At 49.3% G+C, this 25,815-nt stretch overlaps 1 protein-coding gene across 23 annotated transcripts in view; it reads left to right on the top strand.

The window, feature by feature from the left end:
• Positions 1 to 12,830: 12,830 nt before the first annotated feature.
• Positions 12,831 to 25,815, top strand: part of FCHO1 (FCH and mu domain containing endocytic adaptor 1) — a 33,085-nt gene continuing 20,100 nt past the window's right edge. For 3 of the 23 annotated variants that reach the window (XM_047776612.1, XM_047776600.1, XM_047776615.1), the window contains exons 1-6: positions 12,858 to 12,899; positions 15,609 to 15,786; positions 17,734 to 17,778; positions 18,772 to 18,846; positions 22,958 to 23,049; positions 25,226 to 25,300. In XM_047776612.1, coding sequence (XP_047632568.1) covers positions 18,820 to 18,846; positions 22,958 to 23,049; positions 25,226 to 25,300 — 194 coding nt within the window. In that variant the 5' untranslated portion in view covers positions 12,858 to 12,899; positions 15,609 to 15,786; positions 17,734 to 17,778; positions 18,772 to 18,819. Of the gene's footprint in view, positions 12,900 to 13,252; positions 13,324 to 15,608; positions 15,787 to 16,064; positions 16,131 to 17,733; positions 17,779 to 17,973; positions 18,066 to 18,771; positions 18,847 to 22,957; positions 23,050 to 25,225; positions 25,301 to 25,815 lie in introns of those variants that run through there. The other 20 variants (XM_047776609.1, XM_047776608.1, XM_047776613.1 and 17 more) reach the window with 19 other exon arrangements.

Here is a 25,815-nt window from a genome sequence, read left to right as displayed (position 1 = left end):
CTGCTGGCGGGAGACTTGGCAGCACCCTGGACAGTCATTGCTGCCATGTGGGTCCCCAGGTTGGGGGCGGGGAGCACAGCTTCTGTGGAATCCCCAGGTCTACTATGCTCTGGCCTCCATGTCACAGATGAGAAAACCCAGGCCCAGGGGAGATGGCACCTCTCAGGTCATGACCGATGGCCAGAGATGCTCGCTGCTGACCACGGCCCTCCAGCCCAACCTAGCGACCATGAGGGGCCCCTTTATAGATGGGGAAGGCAGCTACCACACCCCAGCCACACAAACCAGTTAGTGGCCAAGGTGAGATTTCAACCACAGTCTGTTTGTTCCAGAGCCTTTAAACAAAAGTTGTCCTCTGCTCTCAGAAATAATTGGCACTCATGGCAGGAAAATCTCACTCTACAGAAAGGTCTTAAAAAGTAATCTGGGAGTTCCTGTCGTGGCGCAGTGGTTAATGAATCCGACTAGGAACCATGAGGTTGCAGGTTCGATCCCTGGCCTTGCTCAGTGGCTTATGGATCTGGCATTGCTGTGAGCTGTGGTGTAGGTTGTAGATGCGGCTCAGATCTGATGTGGCTGTGGCGTAGGTCAGCAGCTGTAGCTCCGATTGGACCCCCAGCCTGGGAACCTCCATTTGCCACGAGTACGGCCCTGAAAAGCGGGGGGGAAAAAAAAGTAATCTGGGCGTTCCCATTGTGGCTTAGCAGGTTATAAACCTGACTAATATCCATGAGGTTATGGGTTCGTTCCCTGGCTTTATTCAGTAGGTTAAGGATCTGACATTGCAGTGAACTGCGGTGTAGTCTGCAGTGCAGACTATGGTTCAAAACTCACCTTGGCTGCTAACTGATTTGACATTGCGGTGAACTGCAGATGCAGCTCGGAGCTGGCATTGCTGTGACTGTGGCTGTGGTATAGGCTGGCAGCTACAGCTCCGATTCAGCCCTTAGCCTGGGAACTTCCATATGCCTAAGGTGTGGCCCTGAAAGAAAAACAAAAAAAGTAATCTGAAACCTAAAGTCTATGAAAACCTCAATCTCCTGATGACTGCACCTCCCTCTCCATCTGTCTGTTCTGCCTGTACAGAAGCACCTCAATAGCATTTTCAATAAGATGTCATCTGTCCTGGGTTGAATGGCGACCTTGAAAAACATATGGCCAAGTCCTAACCTCTCAGTACCTACCCCCGCCCCATTCTGCATAAGGAGGGTCTTCTTAGTCTGAGGTCTCAGGTGGGTTACTGCTTATACATGAGGTCATATCACCCTGATTTTTCATCTTGGCCAGACTGTTGAGTACAGGTGCTATCTCCTTATTCTTATTTCATTTCTTCCCTTACCAGGGACGTTTGCTTATATTTATTTTTATTTAGCCAGTTCAGTGTTTTAAATCAGATGCTTTTCTTATTCATACATCATAATTGGTTTTTTTTAAATAGGGATATTAACTTGTTTAGTTGTGGTTCAAAAAAAACAGAACATAAAATTTACCGTTTTCACCATTAATAAGCTTTTGTGTTGTTAACTTTTGTTCCACATTTACCTTTCAGTTTTGTTTATAAGCGATTTTGCTGTAAACATTTTATTTTTATGACCTTCAAACCACAGTCTTTAAATGTCTCTGCTTTGTACTTTTAGAGGCTCTCCCCACATTTGGCACACATTCTCCCAGGGTTTTTTATTTCTCTTTATTTTTACCCACCTAGGACTTATTCTGGGAGGAAGAGAGAGGTAGGGATTGCCCACCCTGGGTTCACTGACTGTCCAGTGCTGTCTATAGACTTGAAACACTCCTTCCTCCCTGAATAGATTCCACATTTGTTGTTGTTTGTTTCCGAATCTGTTCTAATCCATTGCCAGTTTTTCACCAAACCATCTCCTTGTTGTCATTGGCATGGCTTTATGAACCTTAATAGCTCATCAGGCAGGTTCTTTCTCCTTAATTTTACTTTTTTCCTTCATGAAAAGTTACTTTTGCATTCTCATTCCTCTTGGAGTTCTAGAATCTCCATGGAAGGGGCTCAGACACATGCCTGACAGACCCTGTCATCTTCCGCTTCTGACCAGTTAGTAGGCTACAACTTAAAATGGCTGGCTAAAAGTGAATTCAGTCTTGATCAGTGAGCAACCAGAAAATAAGGAACAGTCAGAGGTCACAAAGTTAGTGCAGACAGGAGTCCCAGGAGGGAAGTGGCTTTTGTGTTAGACAAGGCAGATTTGATCTTCTGTTTTCATGGACTTTCACTATGGTGTATTACACATAAAGGCCTTCAAGCATGAAATAGAAATCAAAATATCTCCCTGAGAATGAAAAGCAAGGAATGACCTGGTGAACCAGTTGTCAGGGGTTTGGCGTTGTCCCTGCCATGGCTCAGGTTTGATCCCTGGCCTGGGAACTTCTGCATGCCACAGGTACAGCCATAAATTAATAAATACAAATTTGTTTAATAAAAAAAGAAAGGAAAGCAAACTTGAGTGGATGACATGGTTTAAAGCAGTCCAGGATAGGAGTGATCTGGAGAGTCTGTTGGAAGAAACTTCAACTCCAGTTTTAAAGATTTCCCCCAGTCATATCCCAGGAAATATGAGCCAGCATCAGAACCTTTGAATGCCAGCAGCAAAGACCTGTCTTTGCTGTGTTTAATCCTGAAATGTGAACAAAAAGTAAGAGAGGTAATATTTATATAATAGCCAAACAGAACTGAGTTCCTGTCATGGCTCAGTGGTAATGAATCCCACTAGTACCTGCAAGGTTGTGGGTTTGATCCCTGGCTTCACCTAGTGTGTTAAGGATCCGGCATTGCCATGAGCTGTGGTTTAGGTTGCAGACATGGCTGGGATCCTGCATTGCTGTGGCTGTGGCATAAGCTGGCAGCTGTAGCTCCAATTTGACCCCTAGCCTGGGAACCTCCATATGCTGTGGGTGTGGCCCTAAAAAAAAAAGACCAAACAAACAAACAAAAAAACCAAAAAACAAAGTCAACAAGTAAAGCAAGGCAGACTGAGCCAGCTAGCTCCTCAGATCCACAACATGAAATTGATGACACAGTAGGGTACTATCTTTAAAATGCTGAGAGAAAATAGCAACCCAGAAGTTCTCACTCCATAGAAATATCTCTGGAGGGTCAGAGAGAGTTAAAGCCCCTCACTGAATGAAATTCTGAGGTAATTATTTCAGGCAGAAAGAAAATGACCCAGGTGGAAAGGCTGACTTGCAAAAAGAAAAAGCAAAAAAATTGGGAAATACATGGGTGCAGCTAAAGAAACATCACCCTCAATAACAAGAATTATAATGTCCAGTGCCTAGGATTAAAAACTAATTAAATTTGGGCAACAGTGGCAAATAAGAACTGAGTGGAGTGAGGTCTTAAAATCTTGTATTGTTTGAGAGGAGAGTAACCTATTAGTTGAGCATAGTAGGAATATTAATAGTTACTGTAAATACTAGAATAGAACTAATCTAGAACCTCCAAATTAGAGGGGGGGGGGAATTAGAATGAAAAAGTGATACTTCAAAATAGTCCTTCCATAGGAAAGGACATACAAATAGAAAGCACAATAATAAGGTAATGGAAATACATAAAAACTTGCCATTAATTAAAATAAATGTAAATGCACCAAAAACTCTAGTTAAAAGACAGAGGTTGTCAGACTATATATTTTTTAATTCAAATTTTATGCTGTTTATAAGAAACATCCAGATATGAAGATCCTGAAAGTTTGAAAGGATGGGAAAAAATAAGCCTGGCAAATGCTAAAGAAAAAAATTAAAACCAATATACCCATACTAATAAAGTTATAATTTCGGTATATTATTGGAAATAAGGGTTAACAAATCAAAACTTAATTCACCAAGTGGATGTAACCATTCTGAACTTGTATGCATGTAATAACAGAGCCTCGAAATAAATAAAGAACCATTGGAGAGAATAAGTTTATCTTTTTTTAACCTAGTAATAGGTTTTCTAACATCGATCTGTCTTTATGTTCCTAGAAAGATGTCCACTTTGATTATATTTTTATTTTAATAAGCTACGTGTGTGTTGAGGGGAGAGAGGGGAGTCTGGGATTTTGCCCTCAATACTTGGTGGCTCTTTTCCTGCCCTTCAGATTTATGATGTCGCTGTGTTTCTCATCACCCTCACTCAGCAGCCCTGTGTGACAGAATTTAGGCCACCCAGAACATCAGGTGGCAAGACAAGGGAAAGGGGCATGGCAAATCAGGCACCAGCTCCTAAGAGCTTCCACCAGGAAGTTTTCTGCCATTTCCTCTCATTTCATTGGCCAAAGCGAGTCACATGACTGCCTAACTCAGGTACTGAAAAGTACACTGCTCCCTTGTACCTAGAAGGAGAAAAATCAGAAATAGTGGTGAGAACGAACAAACAAATAACTACCAAGTTCCCCCCAAAGGGATAGTTTTTGTTTTTGTTTTGGTCTTTTTGTCTTTTTAGGGACGTAGCATATGGAGGTTCCCAGGCTAGGGGTCTAATCGAAGCTGTAGCCACCAGCCCAGGCCAGAACCACAGCAAGGCAGGATCCAAGCTGCATCTGCGACCTACACCATAGCTCACGGCAACACTGGATCCTTAACCCACTGAGCGAGGCGACGTATCGAACCTGTGTCCTCGTGGATGCTGGTCAAGTTTGCTAACGGCTGAGCCACGATGGGAACTCCAAAGGGATGGTTTTGTCCTGGCAGGGGGTTGACAAGCTTTTGAGTAAAAAGGCAGAAAGTTAACTTCTTTTGTGGTGTCGTGGGCCATATAGTCCATCCAGACCTCAGCTCTGCTGTGGTTGAACAAATGGAAATAAATAGCTACATTCCAATAAAACTTTATTTACAGAAAGAGGCCAGTGGGCTGGATTTGGCTCATGTGCTGTGGTTTGCCAACTCAGGTCTGGGGCATTACTCTGAGTCCCAACTACCTGCTAGAACAATGTGGGGCCTGCAGTTTCCCTCCAACACATACCCCACCCTTTTTCTCTTCTCTCTTTCTCTTTCCTCTGTGCCTCTCTTCTTCCTCTCTCTCCCCCAATCCCTCCTGACAGCTGTCTGGCCCAGCCTCTGCGGAGCTTGAGCATGCACTAAAAATATCCTGGCAGCAGCCAAAAGCACCTGGGAACCCTGGAGCATGAGGCAGGAGCCAGATGTGCGACCTTGGCCCGGGCACCCGCTCTGCGCCTCCTGCTTCACGACAGCCCCTCCCCGATACTCACCCTGAGTTTGATCCGCAGCCGCCCACTGATCTCTCAGTGTTGCTTCAACATCCAGATCAAGCCTCCAGGCCTTTGCACACCGCAGTGTCCCCTCCCTGGAATGCTACCATCCACCATTCATCCATCAGTCAACAAATACTGGATACTGCCCTCGAGAGGCAAATAGTGTCAAGCAGGGGAGCCAGACACACAGGAGGGTGTGGCAGGGGTGGCACTGGGCGCCAGAGGGAGCTCCTGTTCCTGGAGGTGGGGCAAAACTTCAGGAGGATTAAGCCCTGTTAGGGGATGACTGGAGAGCATGTCTGGCAGAAGAAGCAGAGGCCTGGCCTTTTAGAGGAACCGAGAGGAGACTCCCACAACACGGGGAGCTGCGGGGGCGGGGCGGCCCTACAGCTGCCTGGACACGGTACTGAGCAGTTGGTACTTCCCCTTCAAAGGGCTGGGGGAGGGGAGAGACAGAGCCAAGCTGGGGAGCTGCCAGCAGGCCAAATTTGGCACATGGAGTTGCTAGAGCTTCTGGAGGGAATTTGGCTGGGGGGACTGGGTCTCTGGTGGGTGTGGCCAGGGCAGTTATCTTCAGGGGCTGTGATGGAGGAGGGTGGGGTAGCCTCTTCCGGAAAGAGCAACACAAAACCTCTCATTTTCCAAACCCTCCCTGCTAGGGCCCCTTCTCCAGGAAGCCCTCCCTTCTCTCCCTCTGGTCCCCAACCCCCCGGGCCCTCCTCTGGCTCTTCCTGACCCATTACCTTTATTTTATTTATTTATTTTTAGGGCCACACCCACTGCATATGGAGGTTCCCAGGCTAGGGGTCTACTCCGAGCTGCAGCTGCCAGTCTAGGCCACAGCCACAGCAATGCCAGATCCGAGCCACATCTGAGACCTACACGACAGCTACGGCAGCCCCGGATCCTTAACCCACCAAGCAAGGCCAGGGATTGAACCCGCAACCTCATGGTTCCTAGTCGGATTCTCTCTGTTGTGCCATAATGGGAACTAGCCCCTTTACCTTTAAAATGTCACCCTGGGGAGTTCCCGTCGTGGCGCAGTGGTTAACGAATCCGACTAGGAACCAAGAGGTTGCGGGTTCGGTCCCTGCCCTTGCTCAGTGGGTTAACGATCCGGCGTTGCCGTGAGCTGTGTGTGGTGTAGGTTGCAGACGCGGATCCCGAGTTGCTGTGGCTCTGGCGCAGGCCAGTGGCTACAGCTCCGATTCAACCCCTAGCCTGGGAACCTCCATATGTGGCGGGAGCAGCCCAAAGAAATAGAAAAATAATAATAATAAAATAAATAAAATGTCACCCTGGGAGTTCCCATTGTGGCTCAGGGTAATGATCCGACTAGTATCCATGAGAAGGCAGGTTCTATCCCTGGCTCCGCTCAGTGGGTTAGGGATCCAGCATTGCTGTGAGTTGCCACGTAGTTCAGACATAGTTCGGATCCCGCGTTGCTGTGGCTCTGGTATAGGCCAACAGCTGCAGCTCTGATCCCACCTCTAGCCTGGGAACTTCTATATGCCATGGGTGGAGCCCTAAAAAAAAGACAAATAAAGAAGATGCCACCCTGTCCACCAGTAATTCACCTCTTGTGCTACCTTCTAGTCTATAACCTGGGCTGCTGCTGGGACAGGACAAGGTAGGTGCCTTTCTGCTTTCTGGCACATAGTATGTAGGCAGGAAATGGTTGTATCCTGGTTTGGCAGTACTGGGATGTGACCCTGAGTACATTACTTAACCTCTCTGCTCCTCCCCACACACCCTGTACCCAATCTCAGAAACAAGAAAATCAGCCTAGCGCAGGTATTTCCCCTGTGGTGCAACAGGATTGGCAGTGTCTCTAGAGTTCTGAGGATGCAGGTTCCATTCCAGCCTGGATACAGTGGATTAAAGATTCCTCATTGTGGCAACTGCAGCTTGGATCTGATCTCTGGCCTGAGAAGTCCATATGCCTCAGAGCAGCCAAAAAAGAAAAAAAGGAAGAAGAAGAAAATTGGCCTGAACCTCCAGTTAGCCTCAGGCTGCATTGGCTGCAACTAGACTCCCAAGTTTCCTTTCCCAACACCAGACAGGCCTGTTCTGCATCCTCTCCTCCCCATATCCTCACAGCAGCTTTTGGGATCCAAGGTCAGGACAAAGGAGGCATCAGTGCACCTAGGTCAAGCTCCACCCCTGGCATGTCCACCAGCCTCAGTCCCCTTGCCTGTAAAACAAGAAGCAAAGGTCCCTTCCCCACCTTGCCCCTGGCTCAGGCTTGAGGGAGGTGTGTATGGGGGTATGAAGGCAGTTTAAGTCTCACCTCGCTGGTGTGGGTGGTGCCAGGGCCTTCAGAGCCAAACCCAACAATGCCCCAACCCTGGGGGCGAGTTCTGGGCTGGAAGGAAGCCAGATCAGAGCTTCCATGCAGGAACTGAGAGCTAAGTTACCAGTCAGATGGGGAGCTGGGAGGAGAGCATGCCAGGCAGAGGGGACAGTAAGTGCAAAGGCCTTGAGGTGAGACCGATTGTGTTGGGGCTGCCGTGAGGGGGCATGGTCTAACTGCACTCGCTTGGAGGACTTGGTGAGGGGGGTGAGGTCTTACTGAGGGTTTGGGGCTAAAGAGGCAGGTGATCAGTTTCTGTTTGAAAACCCCTCTGTGGGTATGAATTAACATCCTGAAGCCACTATACTTGTGCTCCTGGATGGAACAAATAAACAATTGAAGAGCAGATGGTAGGAGCCAGGTTTCTCACAGTTGGGGTGGGAGGTTACAGGTAGACAAGGAGAGAGGCCAGGAGGATCCCTTTGGTAATGGATTAGGTGCAGAGACATCTGTATGAACTCATGATTAACTTAAGATACAGTGACATATGGAAATATTTATACATCTGTGTATATACACAGGTTAGTATATACATATATATGCCCTTGCTCTGTCAGCTGAGAGGGCCTAAGAGCAAGAAACCCCAGCAACAATGAGCACACCTACTGCCCCGATCTTGGTGTCTAAGTGTACTCTCCAGTGAAAGGCACGAGGGCTGCTCCTTGGAGAAAGGCTGGTTCTAGGACCGGGGCAGGAAATGGACCAGATGAACTTGGAGCATTTCATAGAGACAAAGTAGAGGAAGTTCCAAAAAAAAAAAAAAACCTAGGATGTGCTAGATGGGGGCGTGTCAAGGGACATGAGATAGCCTATGACAAACTATAATGGAAAAGAATAGTTTTAGTTTATTTATTTATTTATTTATATTTCCCCAATACATTATTTTTCTTCTACTGTACAGCATGGTGACCCAGTTACACATACATGTATATATACTTTTTTCTCACATTATCATGCTCCATCATAAGTGACCAGACATAGCTCCCAGTGCTACACAGCTGGATCTCATTGCTAATCCATTCCAAAGGTAATAGTCTGCATCTATGAACCCAAAGCTCCCAATCCATCCCACTCCCTCCCCCTCCCCCTTGGCAACCATAAGTCTCTTCTCCAAGTCCATGATTTCTGGGAAAACAATATTTTTTAAAAAGAGTGTATATATTTATATATTTATATATATATATATATAGAGAGAGAGAGAGACATGAGAGCCAATTGAATGAGCTTCCAGTGATCATGGCTGGAACAAGAAAATCAATAAAGTAGTTATAACCCAAAGTGTAAAATAAATATGTATGAGTCCATTACTGATGAATGATTGGATAGGTAAATAAATGGTGAGAAGAGACATATTTTCCATCAGAGGCATTCCAAATAATTTTCGCCTTCAAGGAGGGTGAGAAGGATTCCATATCCTTTAGGTGTAGGCTGTAAATAGTAACTTCTTTCAAAGGGTACAGCCCAGAAAGGGGGAAGAGAGTAATTTTACCATGGAGACACCTGACAGACACTACCTCAGCCATGACCTCAACATCAGAGTGAAAAACCACATTGGGAGTTCCTGTCATGGCGCAGCAGAAACAAGTCCAACTAGAACCCATGAGGTTGCAGGTTCGGTCCCTGGCCTTGCTCAGTGGGTTAAGGATCCGGCGTTGCTGTGAGCTGTGGTATAGGTCGCAGACGCAGCTCAGATCTGGCGTTTTTGTGGCTCTGGCGTAGGCTGGCGGCAACAGCTCTGATTAGACCCCTAGACTGGGAACCTCCATATGCCACGGGCATGGCCCTCAATAGACAAAAAAAAAAAAAAAAGAAAGAAAATCCACATTGATGGCATGTACCCTGGACATGGTGTGATGAGAAGGGGGCTTTACCTTTGTGATCTTCTCCAAACCCATCAGCCCAGTTTAATCCAGAGAAAAACATCAGACAAATTCCAATTGTGGGCAATCGTATTACAATACAGAAATGTATCAAATCAGGAATTCCTGCTATGACCCAGTGGGTTAAGAATCCGACTACAGCAGCTCCGGTTGCTGGGGAGGTGCAGGTTCGATCCCGGCCCAGAACAATGGGTTAAAGGATCTGGCGTTGCCCACAGCTGTGGCTCAGGCCCTGGCCTGGGAACTTCCATATGCTGTGGGTGTGGCTTTAAAAGGACAAGAAAAAGAAAAAAAGTATCAAATCAACATGTTCTACACATTAAATTTACCCAGTTATAGGTCAAATATAGTTCAACTTGAAACAAAATTTTTTAAAAATCCTGATCGAGGGTCATTCTACAAACACCTGACTAGTTCTCAAAACTGTCACAGTCATCAAAGCCAAGAAAGTCTGAGAAACTGTCTTCGCCCAGAGGAGCCTGAGGAGAGATGATGACAAGATGATCCTGGATGGGATCTTGGGACAAAAAAAGAACATAAAGAGAAACTGAGAAAAATATGAACAATGTATATATTTTAATTAATGTCTCAGTATTAGTATACTAATTGTAACAAATGGACCATATTAATGTAAAATGTTAATAATAAGGGAAATTGAGTGTGGGATACACAGGAACTTGCTGTATTATCTTCTCAATAATTCTATAAATGGAAAACTATTCTAAAATTAAAAGTTTATTTTTATTGGTACAACCACTGTGGAAAACAGTATGGAGGTTGCTCAGAAAACTAAATATAGAACTATCATATGATCCAGCAATCCTACTCCTGGGCATGTATCCAGACAAAACTTTCATTCAAAAAGATACATGTGGAGTTCCTGTTGTGGTGCAGTGGAAATGAATCCAACTAGGAACCCTGAGGTTGCGGGTTCGATCCTTGGCCTTGCTCAGTGGTTAAGGATCCAGCATTGCCATGAGGGTGGTGTAGGTCGCAGACGAGGCTCAGATCTGGCGTTGCTGTGGTGTAGGCAGGCGGCTACAGCTCCGATTAGACCCTTAGCTGGGAACCTCCAAATGCCACAGGTCTGGCCCTAAAAAAAAAAAGGGGGAAAAAAACATGCACCACTATGTTCTCAGCAGCACTATCCACAACAGCCAAGACATGGAAACAACCTAAAAGTTCATTGGCAGATGAATAAAGATGTGATACACATACGCAATGGAGTACTACTCAGCCATAAAAGAATGAAATAATGCCATTTGCAGAAACATAGATGCAACCAGAGATTCTCATATGAAGTGAAGTAAATCAAAAAGAGAAAGACTAGGAGTTCCCGTCGTGGCGCAGTGGTTAACGAATCCGACTAGGAACCATGAGGTTGCGGGTTCGGTCCCGGCCCTTGCTCAGTGGGTTAACGATCCGGCGTTGCCGTGAGCTGTGTGTGGTGTAGGTTGCAGACACGGCTCGGATCCCGCGTTGCTGTGGCTCTGGCGTAGGCCGGTGGCTACAGCTCCGATTCAACCCCTAGCCTGGGAACCTCCATATGCCGCGAGAGCGGCCCAAGAAATAGCAACAACAACAACAACAAAAAAGACAAAAAAAGACAAAAAAAAGAGAAAGACTAATACTGTATGATATCACATATGTGGAATCTTAAATATGGCACAAATGAACCTATCTACAGAACAGAAATAGACTCACAGACATAAGAGAACAGACTTATGGCGGCCAAAGAGGGGGGGGGTAGGGGGGGAGTGGGATCGACTGGGAGTTTGGAGTTAGTAGATGCAAACTATTACCTTTGGAATAGATAGGTAATGAGGTCCTGCTGAACAACACAGGGAACTATCCAATCTCTTGGGATAGAACATATGGAAGATAATATGGGTAAAAGAATATATATATATATATACATACACTGAGTCTCTTTGATGTACAGCAGAAATTGACAGAACACTGTTAATCAACTATACTTTAATAAAGAAAACTTTTTAGGATTTTCCGTTGTGGCTCAGTGGGTCAAGAACCTGATGCTACAAGCTGCAGCATAGGTTGCAGATGTGGTTGGGATCTGGCATTGCTGTGGCTGTGGTTTAGGCTGCAGCTCCTATTTGACCCCTAGCCTGGGAACGTCCATGTGCCACAGGTGCAGCCCTAAAAAAAAAAAAAAAAAAAAAAAAAAAATTTTAAGTTTACTTTTAAAAAACCCTGTAGTTACCATGGGGAACATGGATTGTCTGGGGCACAGGTGGAGGCAACCAGAGGCCCAAGTAGGAAGCCCGGGCAGCGTCAAGACTGGAGATGACTAGGCCTGGGCTCAGGTCACTGCAGGTTACAGAAAAATGAGTAAATCTGGGGTGTTTCAGAGTCACAGGGCTAGCAGGACCAACGTGGATGATGAAAGGAAGAGGAGACTCCTCGGGAATTCCAGGCCTCTGGCCAGGTTCCTGAGATGCCTTTCTAAGCTGAGGAAGTTGGTGGAGGACAGGCCTGGAGGCAGTCAGATCAGCTCGGTATCCAAGTGGAGGGTGGATGGAGACAGGCAATGTATAAATCTCATTTTATGAGAACTCAATTGAAGGCGGGGCACCTGAGCCTTTCAGATTTGTGATGTTAACAACATTGTTAAGGATGGCTCTCCCCGGGAGTTCCCATGGTGGCTCAGTGGTTAACGAATCCGACTAGGAACCATGAGGTTTTGGGTTCGATCCCTGGCCTTGCTCAGTGAGCTGTGGTGTAGGTCACAGACACGGCTCGGATCTGGAGTTGCTGTGGCTCTGGCGTAGGATGGTGGCTACAGCTCTGATTGGACCCCCTAGCCTGGGAACCTCCATATGCTGCGGGTGTGGCCCTAGAAAAGACCAAAAAAAAAAAAAAAGGATGGTTCTCCCCACCCCTTGGGCCAGATCCTGAGCATTCAGCCTCAGAAGGCTGTGTACTTGCTGTGTGGCCTACTGGAGCCCTCTCTGAGCCTCAGTTTCCCCATCTGTAAAATGAAAATCAATAATGTCCTGCTCACATCCTTGTAGGAGGGAGTCAAAGGAGTCCTTCTTAGTGTTTGGCACACTCAATAAACTGTAGTCACCCTTCCCACCCGGTGTCAGGTGGACGGAGCAGGACTTATCGCTTTAAATTATGCAAATAATTGCGGGTGGTTGTGGGGGTAGATTAAAAAAAGAGCCGCTTCTCTGACTCAGCCAATCAGTGCACTGGGCTGAAGGAGCTGGCCGCCTAAATGGCCCAATGGCTGGCCGCGCGCACTCAGAACCCGCCCCTGCCTCCCAGGCCGCCGTGGGGGTGGGGACTCTCTCGACCACGCCCCAGGGGCGGAGCCATCCTGTGGCCGCGCCGCAGCCGCGGAGGGAGGGGCGGGGCAGGCTCGGGTGTCAGCGACCGAGCTGCAGGTGGCCGCGGGCGCGGGGCTCGGCCCGAGTTCGGGAGGTGAGTGCTGCCTGGGAGACACCCCCGAAACCCTCTTGGACGCGCAGTACCCCAGGCGCACCGTGTCTGGCGGCCCTGCGGGTCCCGGAGGTCAAAGGCGCGGCTGGGCGTGAGGGATGGCGAACAGGGGGTGGGGGGCTGCGCTGTGGGCACCAGGTCCTACCCCGGGCCATAATCGGGGGTCCGCGGAGGGAGATAGAGGCCGCTCCCAAACCTTCCATCTCCTGGCCTAGAACTGGAGCGTGCATCCGGGCAGCTATAAAGTGAGACCCCTCCCCAAATCCCTTTATTCTAAGCCTGGATCTAGGTCTAGGTTCCGGGGCTGCAAAATGGGGATGCCTCTCTCTCTCCAGCTTAGGACCGGGACAACCGAAATGGAGACCACCCCCAAATTCCTTCTCAGCACCGGTCTGCAGACCCCTGGGTAAAGAGATGAGGAACCCCTTTCCCCTTTTCTCTGCTATGAACCCCTATCTAGGCCTGACCAAAAAGCAAGGGGTCCCCTGGCCCCTCCTCTTGAGTGTCCTTTTCCAGCCCCCTACCACAAGGATGGGGCGGGTCGGGGGCGGGGTGGCGTTTCACTAGCATCTTCTGCAGGAACCTCAAGGCTGGAATTTTGGGGAGGGGTCAGTGTGAGGTCCTTTACCTGGTAGCCACAGGCCAGGCCATGCCTGGAAGGTCCTGAAGCATGGACTTGGGGGTGGTCCCTGCTTCAGTGGGTGTGGGGGGGTAGGCAGCCAGCATCTGTTCCCAGAGATTAAAATAAATCGAGGTAAATCAGGATCTTGCTGGAGGCTGAATGCAAGTGGGGTGCGGAGGAGGGTTAGGGGGTGGGCAGCCCCTCCATCTGCCTCATATCCCAGAATTCGCCCGCCCCAGCCGCAGTGGGGACCAGGACATGGCTTTGGATGGACTTGCCTCTCTAGTGACCTTGGGCAGGTGACAGACCTTCCTGAGCCTTGGTTTTTTCATTTGAAAATGGGGTTGGAGGCTTGGAGCCTGTATTCTACAGATTCTCAAACCCACCCACCCCATCTTTTGTCAAATTGTGACTCCACTCTTTTGCTTTAGATGTTGGGAGTTGGAGGTGAGAGAGCAATGGCTTGCTGGCCTCTGAGCCTCAGTTTACTGCACTGCAAATGGGTTGATGGTCACACTCTGGCATTGCTGGAGGGGTTGCTCTGCCAGACAATAAAACATCTTACCAAGCTGCCATCATCGGAATAGGGGCTCTGCCTCCCTGGTCACACCGGTGGGACTGCCTGGGGCACACCTTGACCCACATACCTTCACCTACACCAGGGGCAAGCCAGTTCCTGGGCAGGATCCAGAGCAAGAAGAGGTGGGAGGCACTGGGGCTGGTTCTCCTCTATCCCTTGGAGCTCCATCCCTGTAGTGGAGCTGGGAGCCCACCACTTCTGGGTTCAAATCCATCTCTCCTGCGTATGGCTCTGCCACCTGCAGTTTGGTGTATTCTGCTGTGAAACAGGATGAATCCCCCTTGGAAGGTCAGAGGCGACTCAGAAAGTGGGGGTGCTATAAATGCAGACATGATCATTATAATACTGTAATCGTTAACATATTGTAATTATAATACTAATTACAATGTCATTGAGCACAAATGGGGTCACAGCTGGCACAGGTAGGGGCAGGGGTAGGAGAGGGGAGGTCTGCAAATGTGTCGCCTGCGGTGTCTTCAGAGCTGGGGATTCAGGTACACAGTTGGTGCTCAATAGGTGTTTGCCAAGTAAAGTGATGGAGAGGGAGGGGACCAGTGGAGAAGACTGAAAAATTCCTGAGCGGGAGCTTAGATGCCATTCATGGCCAGTCACTGTGAGACACGGGGCTGTTGCTTCACTTGCCTTCTTGAGGGCGATGGCTGAGTTGAGACACTGCCTCCAAGTGCCACTATGAGAATCAAGACAGATTGTGTAAATGGTCACAGGCCTGGGTGGCCAGCACTAGAGGGGAGGAAGTGCATGACAGAGCTGGTCCTGGAAACAGCATAGCCAAGAGGCCGGTCACTGGAAATGACCAAACTGGCCCTACTGTGAGCAAACTGGAGTCCCAGGGGAGCAAATGACAGATCCTATGTTGCGGGACCCCAGAGGCCCAGAGAGGTCAGGGGCAACCCAAGGTCACCCAGTGAGAGGTCAGGGGCTCTGGATAACCAGTCAGGAGCGGGAGCCTTGCCTTCATTGCTGACTTGGTTCCTGTCATGTTTTGTCTGTTCCTGGACCTGGACTGGCATAAAGCCCCAGGGTTTCGGGAATTGGTGCTGGGAGGCTGGATCTCCAGGCAGCACCCCAAGCCTGTATCAGACGCCACTACCGCTCCCCACCCCGGGGAAGGACTCTGTCCCTCATTTCCGGCAGCCAGAGGATGGGGGCATCCGGGTCAGCTGACAAGCTGCTGTGTGACCTTGGGCAAGTCAAGGTCCATCTCTGGGCTTTGCCCTGGTGCTACGGAGGGTGGGAGACCCAGGTTCGAGCAAGGATGACTTCGTCAGACACAGTGACCACTAGACAGGTGATCACCATGTCTCAATACTTTTAGAGGTCCCTGAAGGTGGTTTAATTTCTTTTAAAATCAGAAGAGGAAAAAAAAAAAAAGTAAAGCAAGCTTTGGGGTCAAAGAAAACATTTACTATATGGTATTAATATATTTGTTTCTATGCTAAACACAGTTTAAATTTTCTTTTGTTTTTAGTGGAGGAAGGGGCCCATGAAAGCAGAAATGCCTCAGGCCTATAAAAGTCCTAAAGCGGCCCTGTGTTCGAGTCTTAGTCCTTCCATTCACAGGCTGTGCAGCCTTGAGCCTGTGGTCTCCCCTCGCTGAGTCTTGGGTTCCCCCCGGGAAGCAGGCATCACTGGCCCACCTCAGAATGGTGAGATGTGGAATGCTTAGCCCAGGGTTGGTGCTCAGTTTGTGGGTGCTGTTATTTCACAATTGTTGTCAAGATTATTTGCTTGGTAATAATAGCCTGATCCAGGGGGACTCAGTCTCAGTGTACCCACCCAGGGCCTGCAGGGCTCCAGGGAAGTCCCATGGGTGCTGGTCTGGGGAGGAGGAAGGTGAGGTGGCGGTTGGGCGGTGGGCGGGGCAGGGTGAGTTTCCTGTCCCCCAGACATACGGGCCTCTGCTTGGTGCTAACGGAAGTGGCAGGGACCACGTGGCTATCTCCTGGTGCCCGCCCCATCTGGCAGGGGCCCTGGCCCCACTGGCTGTCTGGTAAGTTCGAACCTTGGCTAGGAGGCCCCCACTGCCCCTCCTTGCCCCTGCTCAGGAACCGAAGGAGACCCTTCTACCTGGCAGGGGTTTCCGGAAAAACAGGAGGTGTCACTTCCTGGGCCGGGCGGGGGCCTGCGCAGGGCCACCCTTTGCTCCGTTCCCTGCCCCCCATTATGGCTCTGAGTGGTGGGACGCATTGCAGGGTGGTTGAGGGGACAGGGAGACCCAGAGCCTCCCTGTGGTAGTTCTGAACAGGATTCTTTGACAGATGGGTGAGGGACAAAATCATAGTGACCCGGGGACAGTGAGTGACCGCTTTGTGCCTCAGTTTCCTCATCTGTAAAGTAGGGACTGAGCCCCATGGTATGTCTGTGAAGGTTGAATGAACTGGTACCTGTGAAGAGCTGGGCACAGCGCCGCACACTTACTGGTGCTCTGTGTGTTGGGGGGGAGGGGCAGTCTAATGGGAGTTGTGAAAACAGTAGCAAGATTGTTGGTTTCTGGGGAACTTGGGCCCACTGGCTCCTAGGATCCTTTAGAGCAGCACTGTCTAGTAGAACTTTTTCTGTGCTGTCCAATACAGTGGCCACCAGCCCTATGTGACTACTGAGCCCTGGTAACAAAGCTGGCACAACTGAGGAGCTGAGGGTTTAATTGTATCTAATTTTATTTAGTTTAAAATTAAGTTGTCACGTAGGGCTAGTGGTTCCCCTATCAGATAGCATATCTCTAAGGGATTTGGGGATGCTCAGGGTCTAGGTCATGGCCAGAAGCTAAGAAATGCGATGGGGATTTAGGGTTTTCCCCCTTGGGATATCAGCTTAGCATGTCCCCAGCTGGACTGGGTTTCCTCAGGGGCTACATTGGTGGCTGAAGTTTCTCAGGGGCCCCAGCATTGCCCAGCACAGGGTGGTGGCTGGGAATGAAAATAATTGTTGAATCAAATAATTGTTTGCCTGGTGAACTCCTATTTGTGCTTAAAAACCCCAACTCCCATGTCCCCTCTTTTAGTCCAAGTACCCTAGTCTTTGTTCCTCCATTTTGTTCAGCCTTGACCCTGAAGAACCAGGTATCTGTGGTCTAGGAGAACCAGCTCTGTTCTCCTAGACTGGGGCCTCCTCAGGGATCAGGCCCAGAGGTGAATCATCTCATGGACCCTGATGTGACCCTGGCCAGGTGGGCACATGGTGGGTGCTGGGAGACTTACAGAAAACAAGGGACCAGGGGCTAGATGGTAAAGAGTCAAATTAAACTAATCACTTTCAAGATAAGAAACTGAGGCTCAGTGAGGGACAGCCTTGTCCAGGGTCCTTGTTCGGTCCTTTCCTGGTGAGGCCCAGGGAGCTTTCCCATCCTGTGGTCACCAGCCCTATCCCTGCTGCTACTGTGCCTCTTGGGCTCCCAGCTGCTGCTAAGCTGCCCGCGAGGTCATGAATTATGGATGAGGCTTTTGGGCTCCAGTGACAAGCCCAACCTTGAGAACGTGCCAAGGACACCAAGTGTCTGTCGCTGCCTCGCCCAGCAGCTTGGCCCAGCCCCCTCTGTCGGGAAGCTGGGGGTCCTCCAGCAAGACCCCTTCAAGGCATTCCCTCTTGTTTTGCAGATGGGGAAACTGAGGCACGGAGCTGGACAGTGACTCAAACACCAGGTGAACACACTGGCTACCAGGGGGCAGGGTTGGGACTCATGGGGACACCAGTGTCAGCTAGGTCACCATGGTGAGGGGTGAGCTTTCACTCCTGGTGAGAACTGTTATAGAGGGATTCGGGAGACCCCGAAGGACCCTCAAGGACACTTCAGGGACCTCAGCTCCCATGTGGCTGCTCACCAGACCCTTTTCCCACAGGAGCTGCCCATCGCGGAGCTGAGTGCTCAGGTTGGAATTCAGCTGGCCTGAGTGCAAATCCACTGTCAGTTCCTGGCTGTGTGACCTTGGCAAGTGGCTCCCCCTCTGGGGGGCGGGGACAACTCATTTTTTCCAACTGTGAAATGGCCTAGAGCTTTTCTTTTTTTTTTTTTTTGTCTCTTTGCTATTTCTTTGGGCCGCTTCCGTGGCATATGGAGGTTCCCAGGCTAGGGGTCAAATCGGAGCTGTAGCCACCGGCCTACGCCAGAGCCACAGCAACGCGGGATCTGAGCCGTGTCTGCAACCTACACCACAGCTCACGGCAACGCCGGATTGTTAACCCACTGAGCAAGGGCAGGGACCGAACCCGCAACCTCATGGTTCCTAGTCGGATTCATTAACCACTGCGCCACAACGGGAACTCCGGCCTAGAGCTTTTCTACCCAGGCTGGGGATCATCCAGTATATGTACCCCCCCCCCATGAACTCCTATTCATGCTTAAAAACCCCAACTCCCATCCCCCTTCCTCCAGTCTAAGCTCCCTCAGCCTCTGTCCCTCCATTTAGTCCAGCTCTGACCCCACAGGACTGGGGGCATCCATATCCAGCTTTGTTCCTCTGGGCTGGGAGCTACGTGAGGGCCATGCCCAGAGCCAAATCATTTCAGGGGCCCTGGCATACTCCCAGCCTTAGGGCTTTTGGTTCCTCCTCCATGCTCTTTCTCCCTCCTCCACAAGGAGGACAGTTGGAATTTCCCCTCCTCAGGCTACAGCTCAAACTTGCCTCTCTGTTCAGACAGGCACTAGACAGGAGCCTTCAGGGATCACCACAGAGGCCATCAGGATGTCATATTTTGGGGAGCATTTTTGGGTAAGTAAGATCCACTCTTATTTCACCATGGTCTCCTGCAAGGGCTAGATGAGCTTTTACGGAGATGGAGGGACCTAGTGGCTTGTGGGTAGAGTCTAGGGCAGATGGGGAGTCTATAGTGGCTAGAAGTTAAAGTGGGAAGAATCAGCCTGGGTTTGAATCTATACCCTGAGACCTTGTGACCTTGGGCAAATCAAAGCTTGAATAGGGAGACTGAGACTACAGACTAGGGTCTACCCAGACCTGAACTTGCCCAATGAGAAAGTACAGAGTCAGGGCTCAAACCCAGGGCCAGATTGAACTTCCAGGATCCAGGAGCATTCCAGCCAGGGAATTTCCACTTCTTTGCCATCCTGGAGAATTGGGGGGTTTTCTTGACTTGACGCCTATGATCCCATTCACCTGTCTACCCTCCAGAGTGGGAACCGCATACTCTGACTTAAGGAGCTAAAATGAGACACAGACTTGTTTTCTTTCATTCATCCACTCTCTCCCTCCCAGTCACCACCACCCCATATCCCCAACACCAACTCTGGGAGATGCTAGGGCCTCCAAGAGACTCCATTCTAGCCCTGACTCTGAGAGGTCTCCAGTCTGGGGAAGACAGAGCCAGCGACACCCCAGGGCTGAGTCCAGTCTTGGGTGTGCCCAGAGGAGGAGCCAGGATATACAGCTATTTGCCATAGGCTTTGGAGGCTGACTTTCCAGGATGTCATAAAGGCATTCCAGGCAGGAGGAACAACATGGGCAAAAAATCCAGAGTTGTGACACCGGGTGGCCAGTGTAGGGCACAGGACTCCTCCTTCAGGGCCAGGCTAATGGGGAACCACAGAGGAAGTATGAACAGGAGAATCAGAGAAGGACCAGGGCAGAAAGCCCCTTCCTCAGAGGCAGGCCTTGATCCTGTGAGGAAGCCAGTTGCTAGGCAACTGGTTGCCCCTGGCAACAGGCCTTTCTCCCTCCCCAGCTGGGGCTCCTCTTACTAGCACTTGCTTTCTTAAAGGAGCCTGCACCACCTTGCCACCTTGAGGGTGGGGGTAGGGGGGCTGGACCTCCACCTCCTTCCCAAGGGTCAGAGTCCCTGGATTTGCCTCTGAATGACTGTGTGACCCCATCAAGGGGCTGTCCCTCTCTGAGGTCCCGTTGGCCCTTCTGTGTAAGAGAGTTGAGGATCTGGTATTTTGGAACCCTGACAACAGCACCTACATTTATTCAAAATTTCATTTAATGTCATGAAGCACCTAGATTTATTTTTAAATGCTTTTTAATTGTATGAGGCATGCATGCTCGCTGCAGAAACTTCAGCCCAGCAAAGAGAAAATAGAAGCCACCCCCAGCCACCACCCCCTCCAAAGACAGTTTGGTTTACAGTGGATGAGAGTGCTGGGTTTGGGGTTTGCATTGGGCTCTGCTGGGAGCTCTTGGGCAGCCTCAGTTTCCTTATCTGGGAAAGGGGCATGAAGTTTTTGCTTCCTCAGGACTCAGGGAGTACCCCTGGAATGTCTGTTTCTTTTCATCTATTGTTGGTATTGGTAGCTCTTTGCTGGGTGGTGCTGGGGCCCTGACTGGCATGAAGGAGGCTGTAATCAGGGAAGATAAGCCAGACAAGAATGCCCCAGTCTTGTTGGACCAAGGCAGGACTGGAGGCCAGCAGATCGCCCTTTTTAACTGACAGCTCAGAAGACACTGGGGAGCCATGGGGGAAGTGTGAGTGGGAGAAAGATGTGAGGCTGTATTAGAAAGATTTCTCTGGTGCTGGCATGGGAGCAAGATTGGAATCCAGAGGTTCGGATAGGAGACACAGGCCCAAGACAGCCCCTCCCAGGACCCTCGGCTGCCAGCCGAGCCCGAGAGAGCCAGACACTGCTGGGGGCTTTGCCAGGTCTGGGAATCAGGCCAGCAGTTGGCTCTGAGTCAGCTCCAGATGCTGGCCTGGGCGGCAGTGCCTGGTGCAGCCTCACCCCAGGATCCCCTGGGCAGGGTGGATGGGGGCTGCCAGGGCTGTTTGCTGAGCCCTCACCACTGTGAGGAGGCCTTGTGCCCAGCACTGTACCAGCCTCATCTCACTAAGACATTTGGGAGGCGGTGGGTGCTGTCATTGTTCCCATTGGTCAGATGAGGAAACTGAGGACCAGAGTGGCCCAGTGCTTAAAAGGAGGATTTGATACTTGAGCCTTGAAAGTGCAACTCTAGACTTGAGAACAGAGAAAATATATTCCTGGGGAGCTAGAGGGATCAACAATGAATGTTTAGGGAAGAAGGGGGTCTGAAAAGTTTCCTGAAGGAGGCAGTCTGGCAGAGACCCTTGAGAGGTGGAAGAATTTGGGTGGGTAGAAAGAGCTACAGGCAAGTGAGCCAGGTTATGGCAACAGCTCTGGCAAAGATACAGTGGTGGGAAGGCGCAACATGTCTTTGCACCATTTACTATTTGCTGGCAAGGCCAAGAAGAAGTTGAAAGATGAAGTTAGAAAGGCAGTTCCAGGCTAAGGACTTTGGACTTCAGTAGCTGGTGGGCAATAGGGAGCCACTGATGATCCTAGAATGAGGGGTGACTGTTAGATTTGGGCTTGAGGCTGTCCTGGCTCTGCCCTAGTCTTGGCTTCAGATTCTCCATTTGGGCAGCAAGAGGGATTATCTGGCTTTAGCCTTCAAGCTTCCAAGTGACTGGGAGGGTGAACCTCAAGGGTTGGAAGAGGATGGAAGAAACCATCATTTCTGGAGGGTCTGCTAAGGGCTCCCAAAGGGATCGCTTCAATGATTTGTCTTGGGAATTAAGTAACATCGGATCCCTCCATGAGTTTCCTCTTTCAGTCCTAATTACAAGACCCTATTTGGTGCTAAAATGCCTCTACTCCCCTTCAACCCCAGCGGATCACCCTTTTTAACTTACAGCTCAGTGTTCAGCCATGTTGCCCTTCACACAGTTCTGGCTGGCATTGAAACATAGATGTTGCCTTATTTTTTCCTGTCTCCTTCATCATGCCAGGGGGTCTTGGTTTTCCACTTAGAATAGTGGTAAAATTTGCCCTTTTAAATCAATATATTTGGAGAAGAAACATGAGCAACCTGAAAGCAAAGTGTTAACTAAGTAATACCATGAATTAGCAAAGACAAGAATTGTTTGGGGGGCTTTGGGGACCCTGGCATGGATCATCTTAGTATTTACTTCATCCCCATATGAGAAATAGGTGGCTCCCTGCCCCCATCTTAATGAGGAGCCACTACATGTTCGGAGAGAGACAGTGACTGGTCTGGATCACACAGCACAACCCTGGCCTCCCCCAACATTGACCCCAGAACTAGGAGGAAAAAGGTTTTGTGCGAGGCATCAGCAGGCACCAGTGTAGAGGCTCTGTTCCCAACAGCACCGGGTAATAGCAAAATAACTTGTTCATCTACTCAGCAAACTCAAACTCCCTTTCTGGGCCCTACACTGCACTGGATATTGCTGGCTCCTGAGAGAGGCATCAGACCTGTACCCTATTTTGTGGGGTTCTCAGAGAAGGATTTTTCATGTTGAAGAGAACAGAAAACATAACTCTATGACTTAAGCAACAGGAGCCATATTCGTTCATAAAATTGAAAAGGTAGTGTGGATTTCAGGGTTGGTTTGATCCAGCAATTCTACTCAACACACTTTTTATTCAGACACTCTCAGGTTCAGCTTTTTTCCAAATTCATGGTTTCCATTTGATTTCCAGTATTTCCTGTGACAACACAATCTTCATTTATGGAAAGATTCAGAGAAAAACAGAGGGAAAGAGACTGATAAAGGAAGAAATAGAGGCAGAGAGACACACAGAAAGACACGTGCAAAGACAGAAAGAGGCGGAGAGAGACAACCTGTGAATGAGAATGTTTTTCCCTCAACTATGGGATAAAAATTCTAGGCTTCTTTCTGATTGAGCCAAATTAAGGCCTTTGAATCAATGCTTGTGACCAGGGGGAAATGCAACAGGCTGATTGGTTCAGGCCTGAACCAATCCCTACAGCCAAGAAGATGGACTTCTGCGTGTTAGCGCCTCAGCCCTTAGTCCCTGTTGCTAGGCAACCTTTAAGTCCTCTCCATCCCCTTTCTCAATCTCCACCCCCCCCCCCCCATGCCCTGCAGGGAGAGAAAAACCATGGCTTTGAGGTCCTGTACCAAAGCGTGAAGCAGGGGCCCATCTCTACCAAGGAGCTGGCGGACTTCATTCGAGAGAGGTGAGATCCCCAAACCCCACCCATCCAGTGGCCACGCCCACAGTCCACATAGCCACGCCCACCTGGGGACTCACCCTTGCCCGTCCCACCCTACCATCATACCACACCCTGCTAGAAAGGATCCAGATCCTGTGGGGTCTCCAGGAACCAAATGGGCTTGAAGACCCTCCAAAACGATGGTTCTCAACACTGTCATGGAGTTCCTGTTGTGGCACAGTGGTTAACGAATCCGACTAGAAACCATGAGGTTGCGGGTTCGATCCCTGGACTTGCTCAGTGGGTTAAGGATCCGGCGTTGCCGTGACCTGTGGTGTAGGTCGCAGATGACCCGGCTTGGATCCTGCATGGCTGTGGCGTAGGCCAGTGGCTACAGCTCCGATTTGACCCCTAGCCTGTGAACCTCCACATGCCTTGGGAGCGGCCCTAGAAAAGGCAAAAAGACAGAAGAAAAAAAAAAAAAAAAGACCACTGTCAGCTGCATTCCCCATTTTATTTTATTTTATATATTTTATTTTTTTTAGTTCCGCACCCACACCATGTGGAGGTTCCCAGCCTAGGTGTCTAATCAGAGCTATAGTTGTTGGCCTATGCCACAGCCACAGCAACGCCAGATCCTTAACCCACTGAGTGAGGCCAGGGATCAAACCCACAACCTCATGGTTCCTAGTCGGATTCATTTCCGCTGTGCCACGACGGGAACTCCCCCATGCCCCCATTTTAAATGACAACCACCAGGCTTCTAATGCTCCCTCCTGAAAAAAGGATGATATGACCTACTTAACAAGGAAATTTTTGAAAACTCAATCTTGGTCCCTGAGTGTGATAAAAAGAAATACATGTATGATGAAATAATCTACATTTCAGCATGTAAATGCTTCAGTGTCCCAGAAAACACAATAGACTCAAATCGCAAGGCAGCCTCTGCTTCCCAGCCATTCAGCAGCTGCATCCCTTTTAAATCCTGGCAGAAAGTCCAAAGGAGTATTAACCAGGTTAAAGGTTTTTTCCTTCAAGGATGTCACGCAGCACCTGTCCCAGCCATTACAAGCCAGGGGCTACATTTTTTTGGCCCTGCCTCCCACATGGGAAGTTCCCCAGGCCTGGGATTGAACCCAGGCCACAGCAGTAACAATGCTGGATCTTTAACCTGCTAGGCCATCAGGGAAGTCCCCTACAGGGGCTACTCTTTATTTTATGGGCCTTCAGACCTTGGATCTATCCACTATTCCTGCGGTATCCCATGGGAGCCTCTATCAAAAAGTGCCCCAGTGGGGGAGTTCCTGTTTTGGCTCAGTGGGTTAAGGATCTGGAGTTGCCATGAGCTGTGGTATAGGTTGCAGATGTGGCTTGGATTCCATGTTGCTGTGGCTGTGGTGTAGGCTGGCAGCTACAGCTCCTATTTGACCTTTGGCCCAGGAACTTCCATATGCTGTGGGTGTGGGCCTAATACAAAAAAAAAAAATGCCTCAGTGGGTGGGTAACCGGTTTTAACTGGGCACACTCCTGCCCCAAACAAAACTGAGCATCTATTAGGATGAAAATGTGAGTGGACCTTAGGTAGGCTTTAGTGATGTCTATCTAAAGGGGAAAAAGGAAATAAGAGTTTGACTTCTGCAACTAAATGAGATACAGCATATAAAACATAGTATATGTTCAGAGTTCCTGTCATGACACAGCAGAAACAAATCCGGCTGGGAACCATGAGGTTGCAGGTTTGATCCCTGGCCTCCCTCAGTGGTTTAAGGATCCAGTGTTGCCGTGAGCTGTGGTGTAGGTCGCAGACACAGCTCAGATCTGGCCTTGCTGTGGCTGTGGCGTAGGCTGGTATCAGTAGCTCCGATTAGACCCCTAGCCTGGGAATCTCCATGTGCCATGGGTATGGCACTAAAAAAAAAAAAAGAAAAAATAGTATGCACTCAAAGAAATTTTTTTACCTACTGGTGCTACAGCTGCTAGTACTACTATTGTTGTGAGTAAAATGTATGACTTAAGGATTAAAAACCTCTCCCATGGATTTCCAAAATACCTCCCCTGCCAGGGGGCTGTATCATTCTCATTCTGCTGGAGAGTCACTGCTCAAATGTTTGAGATGGGGAAACTGAGGTCCAGGGGTTGTGTCACCTTTTCCCCAGGGGGCCTGGAACCTTCCCCATCCTCTCCCTGTCCTCCTACCCAGGGCCACCATTGAGGAGACCTACTCGAAGGCGATGGCAAAACTTTCCAAGCTGGCCAGCAATGGGACCCCTATGGGGTGAGTGGGCTGGGCTTGGGTTGGAGTCACCAAGGGTGTGGGGCAGTGGGGACATCAAGAGCCTGCCCTTGTGTGGACATCTCTTCACATTCGTGACACGCTTGTCCCCCTGCTTATGGGGCTAATTGGACAGAGGAATATATATATGTGTGTGTGTGTGTGTATTTATATATGTTTACATGTATGTGTGTATATATCTGTGTGTGTATATACACAGATATATATATATATATATATATATATATATGATTTATTCATTCACTAGTTCATTCATTCATTCAATGAATGTTTATTGAGCACAGACTGTGCCATGCACTGTTCTAGGCACCTGGGGTCCCAGGGATAATCAAGACAGATAAATCTGGAGTTCCTGTCCTGGCATGGTGGAAACGAATCCTACTAGGACCCATGAGGTTTCGGGTTCCCTCCCTGGCCTCGCTCAGTGGGTTGAGGATCCAGCGTTGCCGTGAGCTATGGCGTAGGTCGCAGATGCAGCTCGGATCTGGTGTTGCTGT

Source organism: Phacochoerus africanus, chromosome 4, assembly GCF_016906955.1.
Source record: "Phacochoerus africanus isolate WHEZ1 chromosome 4, ROS_Pafr_v1, whole genome shotgun sequence".
Lineage (NCBI taxonomy): Eukaryota > Metazoa > Chordata > Mammalia > Artiodactyla > Suidae > Phacochoerus > Phacochoerus africanus.
This window is presented reverse-complemented; position numbering and strand designations above follow the sequence as displayed.